Genomic DNA, 18,671 nt, shown 5'->3' on the forward strand with positions numbered 1-18,671 from the left:
CAATGTTTAATACCAACTTTAACTATAAATAAAAAGAATATTGTCATCTCTCCTGTTTTTGCTTCAACATTTATGTCTTCTGCTCTTTGCCTTTTGGAGAAAATATTGCATTGTAAGGCTGTCGTCTTTTTGGATGAGGACAAGGATCACGATCTTCTTTAATGTAACCTCTTTCCATACAGGTCTGAGTGGAAGGAAAACCAACTTCCCAGAAATTCTCTGGTGTGTTGGGTGGAATGTAGCGAAATCGGTGTCTTGAGCAGGAAGCCAACTTCTTTTCTCTTTCTTCTGCTGGAAAATCTGCATAACAAATTTCACATTACTTACATGTGTGTCCAAGCAATTTTCTTCTTTCTTCTTTTTTCCGGACCACCTCAATATGAGGAAAATTTTGTAAGCTAGTCTCTCTTTCATCATCTTTAAAATATGGCTCCACAAATGCTGTTTGACGTTATCTTGTTTATCACCAGGAGAGTTTGGTTTTTTTGTAGCAGTTTACAACTCCTCTTCATCTGCTACGTGGGGGAAGCTATCCACCAAACAGGATTCATATTCTTCATGTGTAGTCCGATCAAACATATCTTCCAAGCTATCATTCATTTTTCTTTCTCCATTTGGACTTTTTTCTCCCTTCTGCTCTTGATTCTTCATTTTTAAAAGCATAGTTTCACTAACCAATGTACAGTGCATGTCCACTGTCTCTCCTCCTGCTAATCTTGATTGGCTGCCATCCTTTGTATCTACTACAGTAATATCCATTTTATACTGAGAAAGGTCTGCTCCTGGATCTATACTCCACTGGATATTTTCAAAGGATACATCTTGGTTGTTTTGTAGAGACTTTGTTTTAGCAATTCTACATGGATTTAACCGAAGAACTGATGCAAGTTCACATGCTCCATGGACTGACCTGGTTTTTATTTTTAGAGGCTCACGAGAACCAGCACCCTTCGTGTCATCAAAAAGATTCTCTGTCTCCAAACTTTCACGTGGATGTAGAGAGATTTTTAAAATAGAATTTTCTTCCTTTATTTGTAACAGTGTTTTACTATCCGGAGATTTACTCAGGGACTGGAGGAGGGACTCCTATAAACTGCTGGGCTCTTCTGGGGAATCTTTGGTTAACCCACAGCTCCCACTCAAGGCCTTACGGCTTGAGGAAGAGCCCTTTGGAACAAGCTTCAAAACCTCATAGAGAGTCACTCGCCTAAATCCGACTTTAGAGTTCTCACTTCCTCTTGACGCTGAATAGCTGAAAATCGATCAGACAGATCCAGAGGTTTATCCATCACATAGTCTCCATTCATGTAAGAATGACTATCTGGTGGAAAAGGAAAAGCATTTTCTTTATCAAAGGAGCCTTGGGGGCAGCTTATTTCATCTTCACTTTCTTCCTCGATTTTCTTCCTTTTGGTTCGGCCTCCCAGTGATTTCAGGCAGTACCACATGTTTACCTTTATCAGTAACAGTATCTTTAATGTGATCAATACTATCCTGTTCACTTGTATTTTTATTTATAAGCACCTGCTTATTAGAAGATGACTGGTTAGTGATCTTCTTCACTTCAGCCCCAATATTATGATGTGTGAAAAGGGCACCATCTTCAGATTTTGATCTAGGTTTCTCTGGTCTAGAATTATCAGTGTTGTTGAAAGGCGTTATTTACAGGTGGGTTTTTTTTTTTCTCCCAGTCTCTAAAAGAGAAGGGGACAAACTTGTATTCAAACCTAAACTACTTTTCACATTAGAGGTAGCTCCAAATACAGGAGATGATACCCGAGTAGTCAATTCTTCTTGAGGAGGAGTCTTTGCATTAGAATCTGAAAATCTTAAACTATCTTCACTATTTCTTCTAGATTCCTCAAAAGGCTTTTTGTGATCTCCTTCCAGACAGTGGTAGAGCTCATCACCAAGAGGGCTCATAGCACCTCGAGATTCAGACTCATCTTGAACACTAAGTCCAAGTGTTTCAGCAACAACTGTAGCTAAATTATCAGGAGGATAACTGCTTTTTCCATGTGTATTAGCCACTGGAGCTTGACTCTGATCACAAGTGTCAGCCACTAGAATTTCACGTTCATTATGTTTATGTTGTGAATGAGTTGAAGACTTTGGTACTTTTCTCAATTCACGTGCACACCCAGAGTGCTCCAGTTTAGTATGTGTTTGTTCTACGTATCGGACGTGGAGGTTCTCCTTCCTTCGTAGTCGGTTAGCGCCAGAAAATGAAAAGGTTGTTATTGGTCAATCTGGAATAACATCTTCCTCAGATTCAAGATCGGTTGCTTGATGTGGTTGATCATTCTCAATTTTCTGCTGCAGCTGTTCAGAAAGCTTTTTATTTTCGTCCTGTATTCTTTTCATTTATAAGCTCTGTGATAAGTTTAAGATTCTGCAGTCGAATATTTTCAAACTCTTGTTATTTCTTCCGTATATGTTCTTCAGTTACTGCACAGCGATCACATAATCCTGCTTTTAATCGATCTTCTAAAACTTTAATGGTTTCATGAAGGACTTTCCACTGCTCTCTCAGCTGTTGATTTTTGGTGAAGAATTCTTCTAGTCTCTGTGCATCTAAACTTCGTTCCTTTTTCAGTCTAGTTACTTTTACTTGTAGACCTTGTACTTCTTTATCATGATACTCCTTTAGTTTTGTCCAAAGATCCTTAAAGTCATTAGATACATCTGCAGAACTGGGGCCTCGACAACTGCTTCCCGGGACATTCATCTTACTTAATATGCTCACACTTCTACTGCCTAATGTTTTCTGACCTTTTCTGTTACATTATACAGGTCTGAAGTTGTCTTTGGCCAGTTCAAATACGGCTTGCAAGACTGCCTCGAGATTCTCAAAAGCCCCAACAGGAACACGAGCACGCTCTGGAGCGGGGAAGAGACGGCCGTTAGCTTTTCTCCTCGTTCCCTCACTAATCTGCCAAACTGCCAGCAGCCAAGCTGCCCCCGTGGGGCAGCCCGCGTTTTCCAGGGTTGGGGGGAGGGCCCGAGGGCCCAGGATTTTTTAATTAATCCGGTAAGAGATAGTTTTACTATTAAGCAAAATATGTATTAACTATGAGATGTAATATCCTAGTTACGAAAATTTGCATTTTAAAAACAACTTAGGGGAATTTTTCCCTGTGGTATTTAGTAAGAAAAAGTAATTACTTTTGGCATTTAAATTAGAAATAAATATTTATCAATATAGGTTGTACTGGTTTCCAAGAGAATACTGAAATTTTATTTAGGGCCTCAAGTTTTCTTCTCCTCTTCATGATGTTAAACTATAACCTAAAATGTTGTAAAAAGTTATTCCTTAATTTCTTTTTTTTAATAAATTTATTTATTTTATTTATTTATTTTTGGCTGTGTTGGGTCTTCGTTGCTGCATGCAGGCTTTCTCTAGTTGCGGCGAGTGGGGGCTACTCTTTGTTGCGGTGCGTGGGCTTCTCGTTGCAGTGGCTTCTCTTGTTGCGGAGCACAGGCTCTAGGCGTGGGCTTCAGGAGTTGTGGCGTGTGGGCTTGGTAGTTGTGGCTCACGGGCTCTAGAGAGCAGGCTCAGTAGTCATAGCCCACGGGCTTAGCTGCTCCGCGGCATGTGGGATCTTCCCGGACCAGGGCTCGAACCTGTGTCCCCTGAATTGGCAGGCAGATTCTTAACCACTGTGCCACCAGGGAAGCCCCAGTTATTCCTTAATTTCTGACAGACTTTCTCCTTTCTCCTTGTTACATGGTGTAAAGGTCTGTCATATTGATTATTTTGAATTAAAGTTACTTAAGAAATGGCCAACACTCTGACCCTCCTTTCTGTCTCCCTGAAAGCAGGAAATAAATCTCTCGTGTGAAAGGTGTACTCCCTGCATCTGAAGATAGAAGGACCCCTTTATCATCAGAGACAGGGGATTCGGGCCTAGAGTCCTGTATAAACAAACCCTGTTACTTATTGAAGTTACTACCCCAAGCCCAAACTCTGTTTAGATTCTTCACTAAATGAGCACCCAAAACCTAAGTTTCTTTGTCCTGTTAATTCCTCACAACTTTATTGTTTCTTTGTCTAAAAAGTAGAAAAGCTGCCTGCTTTGGGCACTTCTTAGTTCCCATTTCTATGAGACCACCATGTGCATGAATTAAAATTTCTTTCTTTTTAACCTTTTTAGTTTATTATTAGTCCAGCCACAAGAACTCAAAAAGGGTAAAGGGGAAATTCCACACCCCTCCCCCATGATGCTTTCTTTCCAGATGAATTTGACTACTCTAGGTACCTCATATAAGTGGAATCATACAGTAAATGTTCTTCTATATCTGGCTTGTTTGAACATAATGTTTTCAAGGTCCATCCATGTCATCGCATAAGTCAAAATGTCATTCCTTTTTGTGGCTGAGTAACATTCCATTGTATGGACAGACTGTATTTAGTTTATCCCTTCCTCTGTTGATGGACAATTGGGTTGTTTCCACCTTTTAGCTATTGTGAATAGTGCTGTTATGAACACTGGTGTACAGACATTTGCTTGAGTCTCTGCTTTCAACTCTTTTGAACTGGAATTCCACCTAGGAGTGGAATTGCTGAGTTGTATGGTAGTTCTATGTTTAACTTTTTGAGGAACCACCAAACCAAGGGATGTTATTCTGAGGAGCCTCCCTTAGGAGGGTGAGCATAAGACTTGTAGGAACCTACTGTTCTGAGCCAAGGGTGTAACAACTCCTTTCGTGGCCTAACAGCAACTGTCTCTTCGGTGTGATAAACTGATTATAGAGGAGGATTTGCACACAATTGTTTTGGAGCCAAGCAGCTCTGGTCTTCGACCCTCTCTGATCAAGTGGGATGAACCAGGATGGAAAGGACACTAGACAGGAATTCACCATGTGGGAGAAGTCTCCCTCACGGCAGCTGGGGCTTATCTCCAGGGCTTGCTTTGTGGGCAAGGCCTGATTTCCCACAAGGTATGTCAAGGCTGGAAGCTCTTCTGATCTGGTCATCCCAGCACAGAGCAGCACCATCAATCCCCTACTCTTAGCATGGACAGTATTTTCTCAAATTTATAGAAATGAAGGCAAGTTCCCTCTCCCCTGCTGCCAGCCAGATTGCTGCCTGCACAGGAAAGGGCTAACTCAGCAAGCCCCAGATGCTCAAACCCTGTACATTCCAAAGGAACCATTGGCCACTGACAAGCTCCTGAGAGAACCCCTGGACCCTTGGAATATCCCGCTGGATAAGTGTGTCTTTGCACACCTAAGACCTTGAGCTATGCCAGATAGCTTATGCTATCAGTGTGATTTATGATGAACACCTGGTGTCTAAGGTAAATTCATGAAACATTTTAATAAGTAAAATTTTATGTAGTAGTATGAGTCTTTTCTTTGAAATGATTTCTATTTTAACAACATATACACATAGAAAAATGTCTAGAGTAATAGTCATAAATGTGAACGTTGGTTATTTTTGATGGTGTGATTCTAGGGAATTAGTTACTTTTCTCTTTGGACTCTTCTGTCTTGCCTGAATGCCTTTAGATTTTTACACTATGTTTAAATACATAGTAAAGTTACATATCTGGGTAAAAATTAAGCAGCTCATCATTTTCTAAACATACCAGCTGGCATCAATATAAAGATGATGCTTTTACCTGCCTTCAACTCTTTGCAGAGTTTGTTTCTCCCTTCACTCTGCACACAGCAGCCACACCTTTCCTCCCTATGCCGTATTTCGAGAAAAGAACACAGCTGAGATTTTTGTTTATATCCTAAAAAGCAGCACTTTGAAAACTTTTTCAGAGCATCTGAATATCATGATGCTTTGATGGAGTACCCTAAAACCCAAAAAAGCACACATAATTCTGGCCTAGGAACTAGGAATACTGTAACCGCTAAAAAGGGCACACACATCCCTGCATCTCAAAACTAATGATGCAGAATTATTTTTGAGGAAATGGGAAATCTGAGGTTTTCCAATCTGAATCCCCAACCAAGTGTTTATTAACTTTATCAATATCTATGAGCGGAAGAGATGAGTAAAGAAGGGGTAACTAATGTCAACAATACCATTACTATTTATGGGATGAAAACTTAAAACTGGGAAAATCTCATCCATCAGTTTTGCTATTTACTACTAATGGGAAAAATGCTGCCATTCTTTGATTTTCAAAGCAGAATACTTTGGGGTATCTTAAGAAATACACATGAAGTTAGAGGTTTGAAAATGGTTTCCTTAAAAGAGGTAATTTGGTGAGTTAGCTAAATTTTCTTTCCTTCCAGGTCAGGTAATAGTCATTGCTTCCAAAGTGATTACGTATCCCACATGGGTGATAATAACATTTTGAGTTCTGAAATGTGAAAGGTTAATCCTGCCAGCTTTATCCTCAGGGGAGCAGATTTTTCATGGTTTAATTTGTCCCCCAGAGATCATTAGGACTGTTAATTATTTGAATCTTACTCGTTTTGGCTTCCCTAGGAAATACAGCTGCTATACTGTCCAGAAACTTCTATTAAGGCTAATGAGGTGGGATGTGTCTGCCCTGAAACTGCACTCCCCTTTCTTCTCCTTTTCACAAGGTGCAAGTGGCAGGCCTGAGCTGGCTGTTTGAGAACTGCATCTGGAGTTACACTCCTTGTCCTATACTCTGTACTCTCAGCACCTCCTAAACTTGACCTCTTCAGAGGCTTCAGGTCCATAAGAAGAAAGGAAGGGGAACTAACTCATCTTTCAGCCAGGGCTAGGCTGAAAGCTAGGGCTTTACCCACATTATCTCATGTTTACCCTCACAAAATCCTTAACCATTTTACAGACGAAGGAGACGTTCAAAGAGTAATTTTCCCAAGAGCTTGTAACAGTAAACTAGAAGCCTTTCTAACTCCAGAGCCCCACGCTTTCCACTGCACCCCTGCATTTCTCTGACCAATTATACATCCAGGCAGGATACCTGGGCCATAGCCAAGGTCAAGAAATTCTAACTACCATTGTGATTATGCTAATATACCACCACCCTTACTGTAGCATTTGCCTGTCTTCTTTGGATTATAATTATAATTTATTAGAGGGAAATCTGTCTTTCCCTGTAATAAATTGTGAGCCCTTGCATGGGAATTGTCAAAGTCACTTTGTTCTTCCCCCACAGTGCCTAGAATATCCCTGTGCACATGGTAGCCAAAAAAACTTTTGTTATGCTGAACAGAACTGGACAGGTCCTGGCGGTTCTGGGACACTTTGGAATATGGCTCCTCCTACAGGAATATGGCTCCTCCTACAGGAATATGGCTCCTCCTATAGCTCAGGGATCAGCTTTGGCTCTGTTGACAGAAAATGCCACTGTTTCACTATGGCACCATGGAGGCAGTATCCGATATGGCTCCCCCTGATCCCCTTCTGCTACTTGTGCCCCTGAAGTAGCCTGTCTCCTTGAGTGTGGGCTGGATCTAGGGACTTGCTTCAAATGAACAGAATAGAGCAAAAGTGATGGGATGTCATATCTGAGATTAGGTTATAGAAGACTGTGATGTCACCTTCTTAGCGCTCTCTCTGGCTCTTCTTGTGTGTTTTCTCCTATGGAGAAAGTGGCAGAGGTCCACATGACTAGGAACTAAGGGCAACCTCCAGCCAATAGTCAGCAACTAATGATGTCCTCAGTCCAGCAGCCCTCAAGGAACTGAATCCTGTCCCACAGAGCATGAATGAGACTTCAGATGAGACTGCAGCCCTTGCCAACACCTTGAAGGCAGCCTTAAGAGACACTCTAACCCAGAAGACCCAGCTAAGCCATGCCTGGATTCCCAACCCACAGAAACTGTGAGGTAATAAATGTGGATTGTTTTAAGCCACTAAATCTTGGAGAAATTTGTTACACAGCAATCAATAATGAATACATATGCCAATCATGTCACGTTTTCAGGGAGAAAGATCCCGTCCCACTGTGATTTAAATTGGAAACAGACTGTCATTTTGGGATAGCTCTTTGGGAATGGTGTGAAGGGCTAAGAAGCATTTACAACTGGACATTTAGCATCACCATTGTTATAATTGAAAAACCTGCAGCATAGAACTCACAAGCTGTATTGTCTCGTTAACTTCCGCACTCGGGGAGGCTTGATTTCCGGCTTTTCCACAGCTGGTTGGGTAGTTTCCACACGTATAGGAATAGGACTTCTAGAGACACACCAGAAAAGCAGAACACCACCAATAAAAAGGTTTATGGTCTGATTTGGGCTATAGGGACTGCTTTCTCAGTTAATTTATACCTTAATAACATTGACAGTCAAGATATCCTTTTTTTTTCCTCCTCTTTACTTATTACATATCATTATTTAAAAATACCACAGAAAAGCCAAAACCAAAAAAATCATAGGGAAGAAAATACAGCAAGCAGGAACTGAACATAATTGGGGTACCACATAAAATTTCCCTGCCCAAAACACCCACTCCCAATTTTAGGTTTTGGTTCATAACCAGGTTTTGCCAGTAAAATGAGTAAAGAGAAACCTGTGGATAACCCGTTTTTACTTCCAAGTAATCTGTTAGCTATGTTATTTTAAACATAGCATGGAATATATTTTTTAAAAAGAGAGATAAATAATGATTAGAGTATTTCATGGGAAAATGCATAATCAGAAGACCTTTAAGACTTACTCTGAAACATTTTAATTCTATGTCTAGGTGAAAATGTTAAAAATTAAGTTTCATTTTTATATTTCCTCAAGAAAATATGCCAGATAACCAATGGGCTTACTCAAATTGACCAGTGATTTTAAGGTAAAGCTTTTACACATTTTTGTACGTGACTGATTTCACTTAAAACACCAGAAATTACCTTCGGGGACCAATAGGCATCAAAACAAATTGAGGTTCTCAGCAAGGGACCTCTAGCAAGTCAGTTAACACTTCTGGACCTCCATCTTCCCTTCTATTCAATGCCTAATATGGCGATAGGTAGGTGGCCAGTGCCCAGGAAATGTTTGTTAAAGAAACATGTGAATGAGCAAATACGAAATTGGAGTCAACATACTTTAGGTTCATGATTTCCTCAAGTTGGGACCCCAGAGTCAACGGAACGTGGTCCCCGGAAGAACACATAGGGGAGCACATAACTTTGCTTGGGTGAAATGGTTGGTGTCTGGAAAGCTTCAAGGAGGGATTTACACTTAACCAGATGGAGGTAAGACTTCCACGGTGGGAGACAGAGTGGAGACCCGGAACTGCTGATGGGCAAGGTCCCAGAGGAAGAGCAGGGGATTGTGACTAGAGGGGAAGGCAGGGGCCAGGGCGTGAGGCACCTCAGGATGAGCTGTTTACCCTGAAGGCAAAGGCAGTCACTGAAGGTTTTAGGCAAGGGAGTGGCGAGGTCAGACTTGCATTTTAGCAAGGCCCTTAGAGCAACAAAGGATGCTGGTGAGAGCAGGCCAGTTAGGAGCATCTTAGAAGACTGCAGTAGTGGTTATCCGGGATGAGAAATGGTGAGGCCCGGGCGTAGGCCGGGAAGAGGGTCATGAAGAGGAGCGGATGGATGTGGGTAATAATATGAAAGTCAAATTGGCAGGACTTGGTGACCAGTTAGATGAGGGCATGAGGTAGGTAAAGGTCAAGGACTCCCAGGCCTCAGGTCTGGATCACAGGTAGGTAACAATGCCACTAACCAAGATAGGAAAACTGGTGAAGGGACAGTAGGGTAGGGTGGGAAGAGATGAATTAAGGTTTTGAAAAGTCCAAGAGGCAGCTGGGTATGCGTCTCTGGAGGAAGACAAATTTATACCAAGAACATGGGCCAGGCATCATGAGATGACATAGAGAAATATTAGTCTTTATTTTTAGCATCAAGTATTCCCCAGGGTAGTGGTTCCTAGGTCACCTTGGGTGTTTTTGAAATTCTTATTCCTGGCCTCCCCTACCACAACCACGCCCCCCTCCCCCCACCCCCCTGCAACAACACCCACCCCGCCTTCCACCAAAGGATCTGAAGGGTCTGGAGTAGGACTTAAGTCTTTGGTTTTAACAAGATATGGTTGCAGTGCTCCTTGGACCCATTTTAGGAAACTCTGTCCTAGGGAGACACCCACCAATGTTAGCAGGCTGCCAAGGTGTCAATGGGGCTGCCATGATCTACAGGTTGTTACTCATATGGGCTGGGAGGGGAAGAGTGTCTGCTTTCTATGAGATCAGGAAAGGAAGGTTTTCCTCTGGGTTTGGGTTGGTGGTAGCCTGGAGGCTTTAAAGAACATTTGTGGCTCTAGTACTTCAAGGAGCTCAGATAAGGAGCGTGTGAATGGACCTCGGGAAGAGTGATGAAGTGAGCTGGGACAGGGAGCAGAAGCCAGGTCATAAAGGTCACCCTATGCTCTGTTAAGGAGTCTGGACTCCACCGTGACTTTAAGCAGGGGAATGACAAGGTCAGATCTACATGCCTGAGAAGCATCTCAAAAGTGATTTCTTTTTTGGTACATCAGGTAGAAATATTAAAACAGAATAAGTGGCATTTTTGAGGCATAAAGGACGTTGTTTATGACAGTCCTTTTCTCTTGCTTCAGGCTCACATTCTCTCAGTTTTCTTTTTCCTCTTTATTTTATTAGCAAATGCCCTCATGAGTAATGTTTTGAGGATAATGCTGAAGGTACTATTGTTTCCCCATTCAAACAAGAAGCAACAGACCTTACGTTAGCGTCCTGAAGACTGGATTTCTTATTGATATTTACAAACGTTGATTCCTCTTTTCCAACCTGTTAAAGAAAACAGGCAGGTTCGTCAACACTGGACATCTTGGCATGTAAAAATGTTTCCAAGCCTCCTACATTCAAAGGATTACAGAAATGTGAAGGTGTATCAAAGAGGTAGATCATCAAGTACTCAGTCAATAACAAAATTTTCCGGTGTTTATTTAACAAAAAATGTTTTCTTGAGTCATTCCCCATCGCAGGGATTAACACGTAATCATTCAAAAAAAAATCAGTGCTTGCATTCACACTCTTATTGAGCACCTGCTACGTGCCAGCTCGTGATGGAATGAGAAGAGGATGGTTTGAGAAAAGCCAAACCCACAGTTTAATCCCCCACTTCACATTTTATATCAGGAATAATAAGCAGCTCTATGCTCACATAGCACTTACAGCTTACAAAAGAGTTTAGAAGCTGTCCTTTCACATCAGTGTACCGAGCCTGGGAGGAATTATGTCATAGGATTTTGATAGAAGCCTTGTCCTCTTCCCTCTGGTGAGTCCCATAAAGAATGATGAGGAAGGAAAGGACACCCACTCAGCCAGCCAGGCCAGCTGAACACACACTGGAGGTCAAAAGGAGATGCAGCAGCCTGTGGTCCTCAGACCCACCACAGCGTACAGAACTGGCCCTTACGCTTACCCAATTATAGCTATACCAGTTAATAACTCTTTATATTAAAAGCTCTGTGCACGTAACAGGTGTGGTTCCTATCTCCTGGCTGCACCCTGACTGACACAGCATCTCAGTCCTAGAATGCCTTTTTCTTCTACGTGGCACAGAGGAAATCCCGCAACATGAAATCAAAGGCTTGCATGCATGGCACGCACCTGGGCACTCGCTCGGGAAGCATTCTCCAGCTGGGCTTTTAAAATGTTACACTTCACGTGATCAGCCATGGGGGAAGGCAAAAGTGGGGTCTGAAGAGTCTTCTCAGAAACCTTTTTTTCTTCAGCCTGAGATGAACCAAAATACACGCAACAGACTGTAAACAAAGAACTAAGAAAACACATACATTAATCTTTCCCATCAATCATCACTGCAAATAACCCAAAGACATAAACATATAGACAAATGTGTCACTAACTCCTTATGTTTGTACCAGTGCTTTTACTATTTGCAAAGGATTCACAAGTACATCCTCTCATTCTCACGTGAAGCAGGGAGAGCTTGTATTAGGAAGCCCATGAGTCAGAAGACAGGGAAGGTCCAAAGAGAAGAGACTCTTCCAGTATTCATGCAGGTAAAGCCAGGACTCAAGCCCCGAGTTTCCTACACCCAGCTGCAGTGCTATTTCCCCCATAACTGCTACTTCTTACATATAAAGACCCAATTCTGTGACTTGTTGGGTTAAGGGAAAGAGTACAAAATACTAATTGGTATTTTTACAATAATCTTGCTGAAAATAGTGATTCTCAATGAGAAATTTGTATCTATGTTGCCTCATTTTAGAGTGCCTCAGACTTCAATAATCTAGTACCACCTTTGCTATTTTTGCCATTTCTCATGTATTAACTAAACATGTACCTATAATTCATACAATCCAGTTAAGGTGGATTACCCTGGGACTACCTATTTTAAGTGTGTCCTAAGCAATAGTATCTTTGAAATGATAGACTTGGTGGCTATTATATTTATTATGACATAAATTATAATTATGTAACTATTAAAAATACTCATCCATGTATATAACTTGAAATCATCTTTGAGGGTACACATATCACACTCTGGGAAATAATGTCATATTGTTAAGCATGCCTATTGTGGCCATTGTATATCCCAGTGCTAATATGGTGCTCAGCACATAGCAGGTGCTTAACAAATGTCTACTGAAGAAGATTATAATAATATATAGTTATTATTGGAAGATATGTGTTTAATAAGAAAGATACAAGACCATATGATTTCCAAAAGTCAATTTAGTGACATCAGGACTTAATATGGCACATTAGCCACAATGTACCAGGGCAAGAACAAAATGTTCTAAAGGCCTCCAATTCTGGAATTTCCAAAATTAACCTAATTCACTAATTCAAAAGTCCTATTGAGCACCTTAATACACATAGTAGGGATTTTATGAAAGCTCCAGAGGAAGCATAGGGCAATTGGCTGGTTGACATCATTGAATAAAGAAAAGAGGGCAGAGAATGCAGTTTCCCAGCAGGACCTCCAAACATATGGAGGGAATTTGGTAGAACAAGCTGAACCCAGAAATTTCACAAAACAGTAAAATAAGCAGAGACAGAAGACCTGGATTTGAATCTCAGCTCTTTCCCTTACCAGCACCATAAACAAGATGATGATGGTGGTGGTAGTGATGGCGATGGAGGAGAAGGAGGGTAAGGGGCAGGGGGAGGGGGGGAGGAGGATTTCATAGGCACATCTCATTGAATCCTCTCACTTAACCAGCCCATTTGAAGGTAGATACTATCACCATCCCCATTTTATAGATGAGAAAAACAAAGCAGAGAGATGGCAAGTCACTTGCCCAAGGTCACACAGGAAGCACACAGAAGAGCCAAGATTCACACCCAGGACTGGGTGACTCCAAAGCTAGAGCCCCTGACCACCAGCCACACTGGCTCCCCTTAACCTCTCTGAGGCTGTTTCTTTCTTCATAAGATTATCATGACAATCACATGGGAAAAAAAAGGATATGAATGGCACTTTCACGTTAGATTCTTTGGTTAGAAAAAAATATATAACTACAAAGAGAGCATCGGATATGAGGACACTAATGATGCTAAGCCATCAAGCTGAGTATAAAGACAATAGACTGTTTTGAATGGAGTCAGGATCCTAAGAGACTTAGCATTCTCTAAAACAAAACAAAACAAGTAACTTATTTATTATTTACAGTATAGTTTTAGTATAATTTATCTTGTATATGTAAATCCTGTTACATTAAGATAATTGTTGAAAAGATATATAAAAGATAATACTAGCATGGGTGTTTTCACTGGTGTATGATGAGTTAATTTTTTAATTAGATCTAATTTTTTGCAATGCTATGCCAGAATACAAGAATTGAACTGGTTCTAAAGCCCACTTGAGATTTTTGACAATTGCTTAAGGGGATATAGTTATACTGACAGTAATGACCGAAGACCTACTTTAAAAAAAAAAAAATTGAATGCTGCTAAAATAAGAGTTAGAATTTAGCATTGATTTCCCCTTGCATTTATTAATTCTAAACTGCTTTTTGGATACAAAATTCAAGCTGGCTTGTTCTGAAAAGAAGGAGCTACCTTTCAGCTCTATAACTTGACTCAGGTGAAGACCAATATAAATTTTGGAAAATTTGAGTGTTATTACATGAATTTGTTTGCATAAAAGGCATCTCTATGAGGGATAAACATGTGGATTACAACAAGACCATAATTACAGCCTGGAGGATGGCACCAAGAATGCTGTGCTTTCTCTCTTTTGCATGGCCATATTTTGTATTTTACATTCAATTTGAATTGAGGAAAGAGGCTTTATCATTCAATATGGAAATACAGATTTCAAAACATACAAATGAATGATAATTAGGCTGTGATATTATTATAATTGGAAATGGTCTTCTGTTTGAGGATGTCATTTGGGGATAAAGAAATGATCAGAAGCAGTTTTCACTTGTTGATACAAATTGTTTACACATTTGAAATCTGATGAGATTTAAATTCCTGTGATAATTTTGGGTACGCTTTTGGAATTGGGCAACCAAATGTCTTCTTACCATTAACATATCCAAACCTTAGAAGAATCAGAGGATTCTTCAGACTGCAAAAAACCTTAAAAGCCATCAAAACCATTGGTTCCCAATTGTGGTATCATGATAAGTTGTGAGGATTGTTTTATTAATGAAAAAGAATCATAGTATGGGGCTTCCCTGGTGGTGCAGTAGTTGAGAGTCTGCCTGCCGATGCAGGGGACATGGGTTCGTGCCCCGGTCCGGGAGGATCCCACATGCCACGGAGCGGCTGGGCCTGTGAGCCATGGCCGCTGAGCCTGCGCGTCCGGAGCCTGTGCTCCGCAACGGGAGAGGCCACAGCAGTGAGAGGCCCGCGTACCGTAAAAAAAAAAAAAAAAAAAAAAGAATCATAGTATGAAGTAATATACTTTGCTTATGTATTAGGACAAAGTCAAGGTTATCTGACATCACTCTAGCCTACTTGCTCACTGATGCATTTCTTCAAGTGGAGGAGAAAAGAGGGGTATTGTTGCTTGAGCGCCAGGGAAATGCTCAATAACTCACAGCTGTCTCAGCTACATCTTAACCCAGAGTAAGCCATTATTGTTGATGTCCCACCAATATTCGTGCAACTACTAATTACCCAGAGCTTGTGAGTTCTCTGCTACTGTATGCTATACTTCCCTGCAAAATATTTTTGGATTTTGCCAAACTCCAGGTAAGTCCATGTTAAAACAATTTATTGTGTGGACTGCAGAAGAAAAGTTGACAGTCAAGAGACTAAGAGAGAGAAGAAAAATCCAGGGGCACACAATCCATCAGGCTGACTCCCAACACCTAGCAGAGGCCTGCTCAATAAAGATTTGTTGACTGAAAGAATATAAGTGCCATCCTGCAGGAGGAATTTTTTTCCAGCTGGCTATCAGGGAGGGTAGTATCAAAGAAAAAGTGGGTGAACAGGGTGTCTTGAAGTTGGGGCCCTTTAGTGATCAGAGGGACTTTAGGCTGCCCTGCTGGGGTGTGGGATTGCAAGGGAGTGGAGGGTCTTCTGAGAAATGCTGGAAGTGTAGTGCAGGCTAGAGGGATGTCTGGGGTGGAGGAACTGCCCCAATAGGAGGTATAACCTTCCCATGATCACCAGTGCAGGTAAGGAGGGGGAGCTTTCCAGGCCAGATCTTCCAAATTCCTCCTATTCCCTCTTATAAAGGGGCAAAGCTAAGCATTAGAGTGGAAAAAAATGACCCATGAGTAAAGAATACTATTCCTATGGGGATTTTAAAAATTAAAATATGTGTGCAACAGTGGATCTCGATCAGGGGCAATTTTGCCCTTCAGGGGACATTTGGCAATGTCTGGAGACAATTTTAGTTGTCACACCTGAATGGGGGTTCTACTAGCATCGAGTGCGGAGAGGCCAGGGGTGCTGTAAAACATCCTACAAGGCACAGGTAAGCCCCCCACACAACATTATCAGGCCAATATGCCACTAGGGCCTATGCTGAGAAATCCTGGTGTAGAAAATGAAGAAGCATGTTGGAGTGCAAAGGGCACTGGACCATGAGTCGGGAGCCCAAGGTTTCACCACTGTTCTGTGACCTTGGGAAAGCCATTGCCTTTCCTCTGGTCTCAGATGTTGAAAAGGCTGAACTAAATGACAGATTGAATTCGGCACCAGCTTTCTACAGTTCTAAGATAAAACTTGGCTTTTATAAGGCTACCCATTTGGATATAAGAACAGGTCTAGCCAAAAGAGAGCTTGGCCTCTGCCCTGTCCCTTCCTCCGCCCGCCCTCCCTACTTTCATCCCTCCCTTCCTTCCATTAGCAAAGAGTTACTGAACATCTGCAATGTGCCAGGTACTGTCTGAGTGAGATAGAGGGTGCTATGGACTGAACTGTGTTCTCTCCAAATTTATATGTTGAAACCCTAACCACCATTGTGATGGTATTTGGCATGAGGCCTTTGAGATGTAATTAGATTTAGATGAAGTCATGAGGGTGGGGCCCTCATGATAGGATTAGTGGCTTTCTATGAAGAGGAAGAAAGAAAGATCCCTATCTTCTGGCAAGTGAAAACACAGTGAGAAGGTGACCAGCTCCAAGACAGGAGGAGAGCTCTCACCAGGGAACCAAGTCATCTGGCACCTTGATCTTAGACTTCCCAGCCTCCAGATCAGTGAGAAATAAACATCTGTTGTTTCAGCCACCTGGTATATGGTAATTTATAGTAGCCAATGCAGACTAATACAGAGGGGTAAAAACGGAAAGAGGTAAATGTGGATGCTTCTCTCATGGAACTTTCAGTTAGAAGGATTGAGAGACCACTAACAGATCCAGCCTGTTGGATCTCAGCACTGGGGGCAGCCCCTAGTGCTGTAACCCACCCAAACAGAATGTAAGTGCATTTCTGCTCCTAAGAGACATGCTGAGCAGAAAAAGATTGAGTAGAAATCCCTCCAAGACAAAGGCACATAGTTTAGGAGGCAGGCAGGGTAATAATGAGAGGTTTGAGTGAACCCCAGGTCCATCCTCATTGCCCAGCTCCAGTCCTTGGCACCTTATTTATGTTGATGTGCAGAGCAGGCCAGGGTCCAGCAGCCTTCACAGTTTCCAGTTCCAGCTTCTTTAGATGGGCAGCGGCTTCGCTGAACAGGGCAGGTGCTCCTGGACTCAGTTCTGCAAGTGAATAAGGAAAGGTTGAAAGGGCAGAGAGATATAGGTGATAAAAGATGCTTGCCAGAGCCCGACTCCCAGTGCCTTTCTGCCTGGCTTCTCCTCTGGCAGCTTGAATCTCTTGGCAATGCACTAGCAGATGGGATGTGAGAACATTTAAGGTCGAGGTGTCAAGGCCTAACTTTCCCAAATATGAGCAGTGGCCCTGGGCAGGTTACTTTACCTCTCTGAGCCTCTCAGCCATTTTCAAATGAAAATAAAATTGCTTACCTTGCAGGGTTGCTGTGAATATTAAGTGAGGTAATTCATGTGCCAAAGTTTTACTAATGGAAAAGCACTAGGCAAATGGGAAAGATTAGTGTTCAGGCTAACAGACAGATGAACGTGCCCTTAAAAACCATGTTATGGGGCTTCCCTGGTGGCGCAGTGGTTGAGAGTCCGCCTGCCGATGCAGGGGACACGGGTTCGTGCCCCGGTCCGGGAAGATCCCACATGCCGCGGAGCGGCTGGGCCCGTGAGCCATGGCCGTTGGGCCTGCGCGTCCGGAGCCTGTGCTCCGCAACGGGAGAGGCCACAACAGTGAGAGGCCCGCATACAGCAAAAAAAAAAAAAAAAAAAAAAAAAAAAAAAAAAAACCATGTTATGCTTCTAAAATCAAATTCACTGATTTTGATTTCTCAAAGTTGGATTAGTTCACAACCACTCCTCCCACTAGCTTGTTTTTATCCATTGATACATTAAATATTCATTAAATATTCAATATTCATTACATATTAAAGTTTGTGCCAAGTACTGACAGCAATTGGGATCTGGGAAGCTAGAATAAAGAGATGAATGAGATACAATTCTAGTCCAGTGGGGGAGACAGATGCCTGTGCAGATACCCCCAATAAGAGCAACCAAAGATTTATTTAATTATATAGAGTAAGAGGGAGGGCACTCCAAAGCCAGGAATTGGGGAGAGGTGTAAGAGAAAGTTTCACTGACAACCTTTGAGCTGGTTCCTGAAGGATGTATAGGAGTTCATTAGGGTGGAGAAAAGCATTCCAGGCAGAGGGAACAGCAGGTGCAAATGACAGAGCTGGGACATGGCACAGTGTTTAATGAGAGGAGAGGAGTTCCACGTAGCTAGAGTGCAGTGAGGAGTGTGGGGGAAGGCTGGAGACCTTGGCAGGGGCCAGGCTGTGAAGGTCTGTGTGTGGCCATGCTCAGAAGTGTTGGCTTTATCCCAGGACAATGAAGTACCATGGAAAGGGCTTAAGGCATTTGGTCAGAGCTATTTGGTGAGTGCTTTCGCTTTAGCAGCTACAATTTGGAGACTCCACTGGAGGAGGTGCCCGTAGAGGCCTGTTATAGTTGTCCAGATACAAAAGGATGAGGCCTGGCCCAGGGCCAGGGCAGTGTGGATAGTGATGAGGGACTGATTTTTCAACACCAAGTGGATGATGAGTTCCCATTTCTAGCTCCACCAACCCAGAATTGCTACCTGTGATCTACAGGTAAAGGCTCAATGGCTCATCATTTTCACCAGCCCACAGACTCATGAAATATCAGACCTGGAAGACTCCTTGGCCATCTTCTCAATACCCTCCACCACATTCCATTGACGAGAAAACCAAGGATCCAAGTG

At 42.2% G+C, this 18,671-nt stretch overlaps 1 protein-coding gene and 1 pseudogene across 8 annotated transcripts in view; both read right to left on the bottom strand.

The window, feature by feature from the left end:
* Window positions 1-18,671, bottom strand: part of EPB41L4B (erythrocyte membrane protein band 4.1 like 4B) — a gene marked incomplete at its 3' end in the record, with an annotated part of 141,397 nt that overhangs the window by 19,115 nt on the left and 103,611 nt on the right. For 6 of the 7 annotated variants that reach the window (XM_081237154.1, XM_081237151.1, XM_081237153.1 and 3 more), the window contains exons 17-20: window positions 16,926-17,044; window positions 11,525-11,650; window positions 10,632-10,699; window positions 8,039-8,137 (exon numbers count right to left, since the gene is read on the bottom strand). In XM_081237154.1, coding sequence (XP_081093280.1) covers window positions 8,039-8,137; window positions 10,632-10,699; window positions 11,525-11,650; window positions 16,926-17,044 — 412 coding nt within the window. The remainder of the gene's footprint in view (window positions 1-8,038; window positions 8,138-10,631; window positions 10,700-11,524; window positions 11,651-16,925; window positions 17,045-18,671) is intronic. The other variant, XM_081237152.1, reaches the window with a different exon arrangement.
* On the bottom strand, window positions 71-3,056 carry LOC308618854 (DNA endonuclease RBBP8-like; annotated as a pseudogene). The gene has a single exon. The product of its transcript is annotated as a DNA endonuclease RBBP8-like (transcript).

This window comes from Mesoplodon bidens (genome assembly GCF_964165515.1).
Source record: "Mesoplodon bidens genome assembly, chromosome: 6".
In the NCBI taxonomy this organism is placed as follows: domain Eukaryota; kingdom Metazoa; phylum Chordata; class Mammalia; order Artiodactyla; family Ziphiidae; genus Mesoplodon; species Mesoplodon bidens.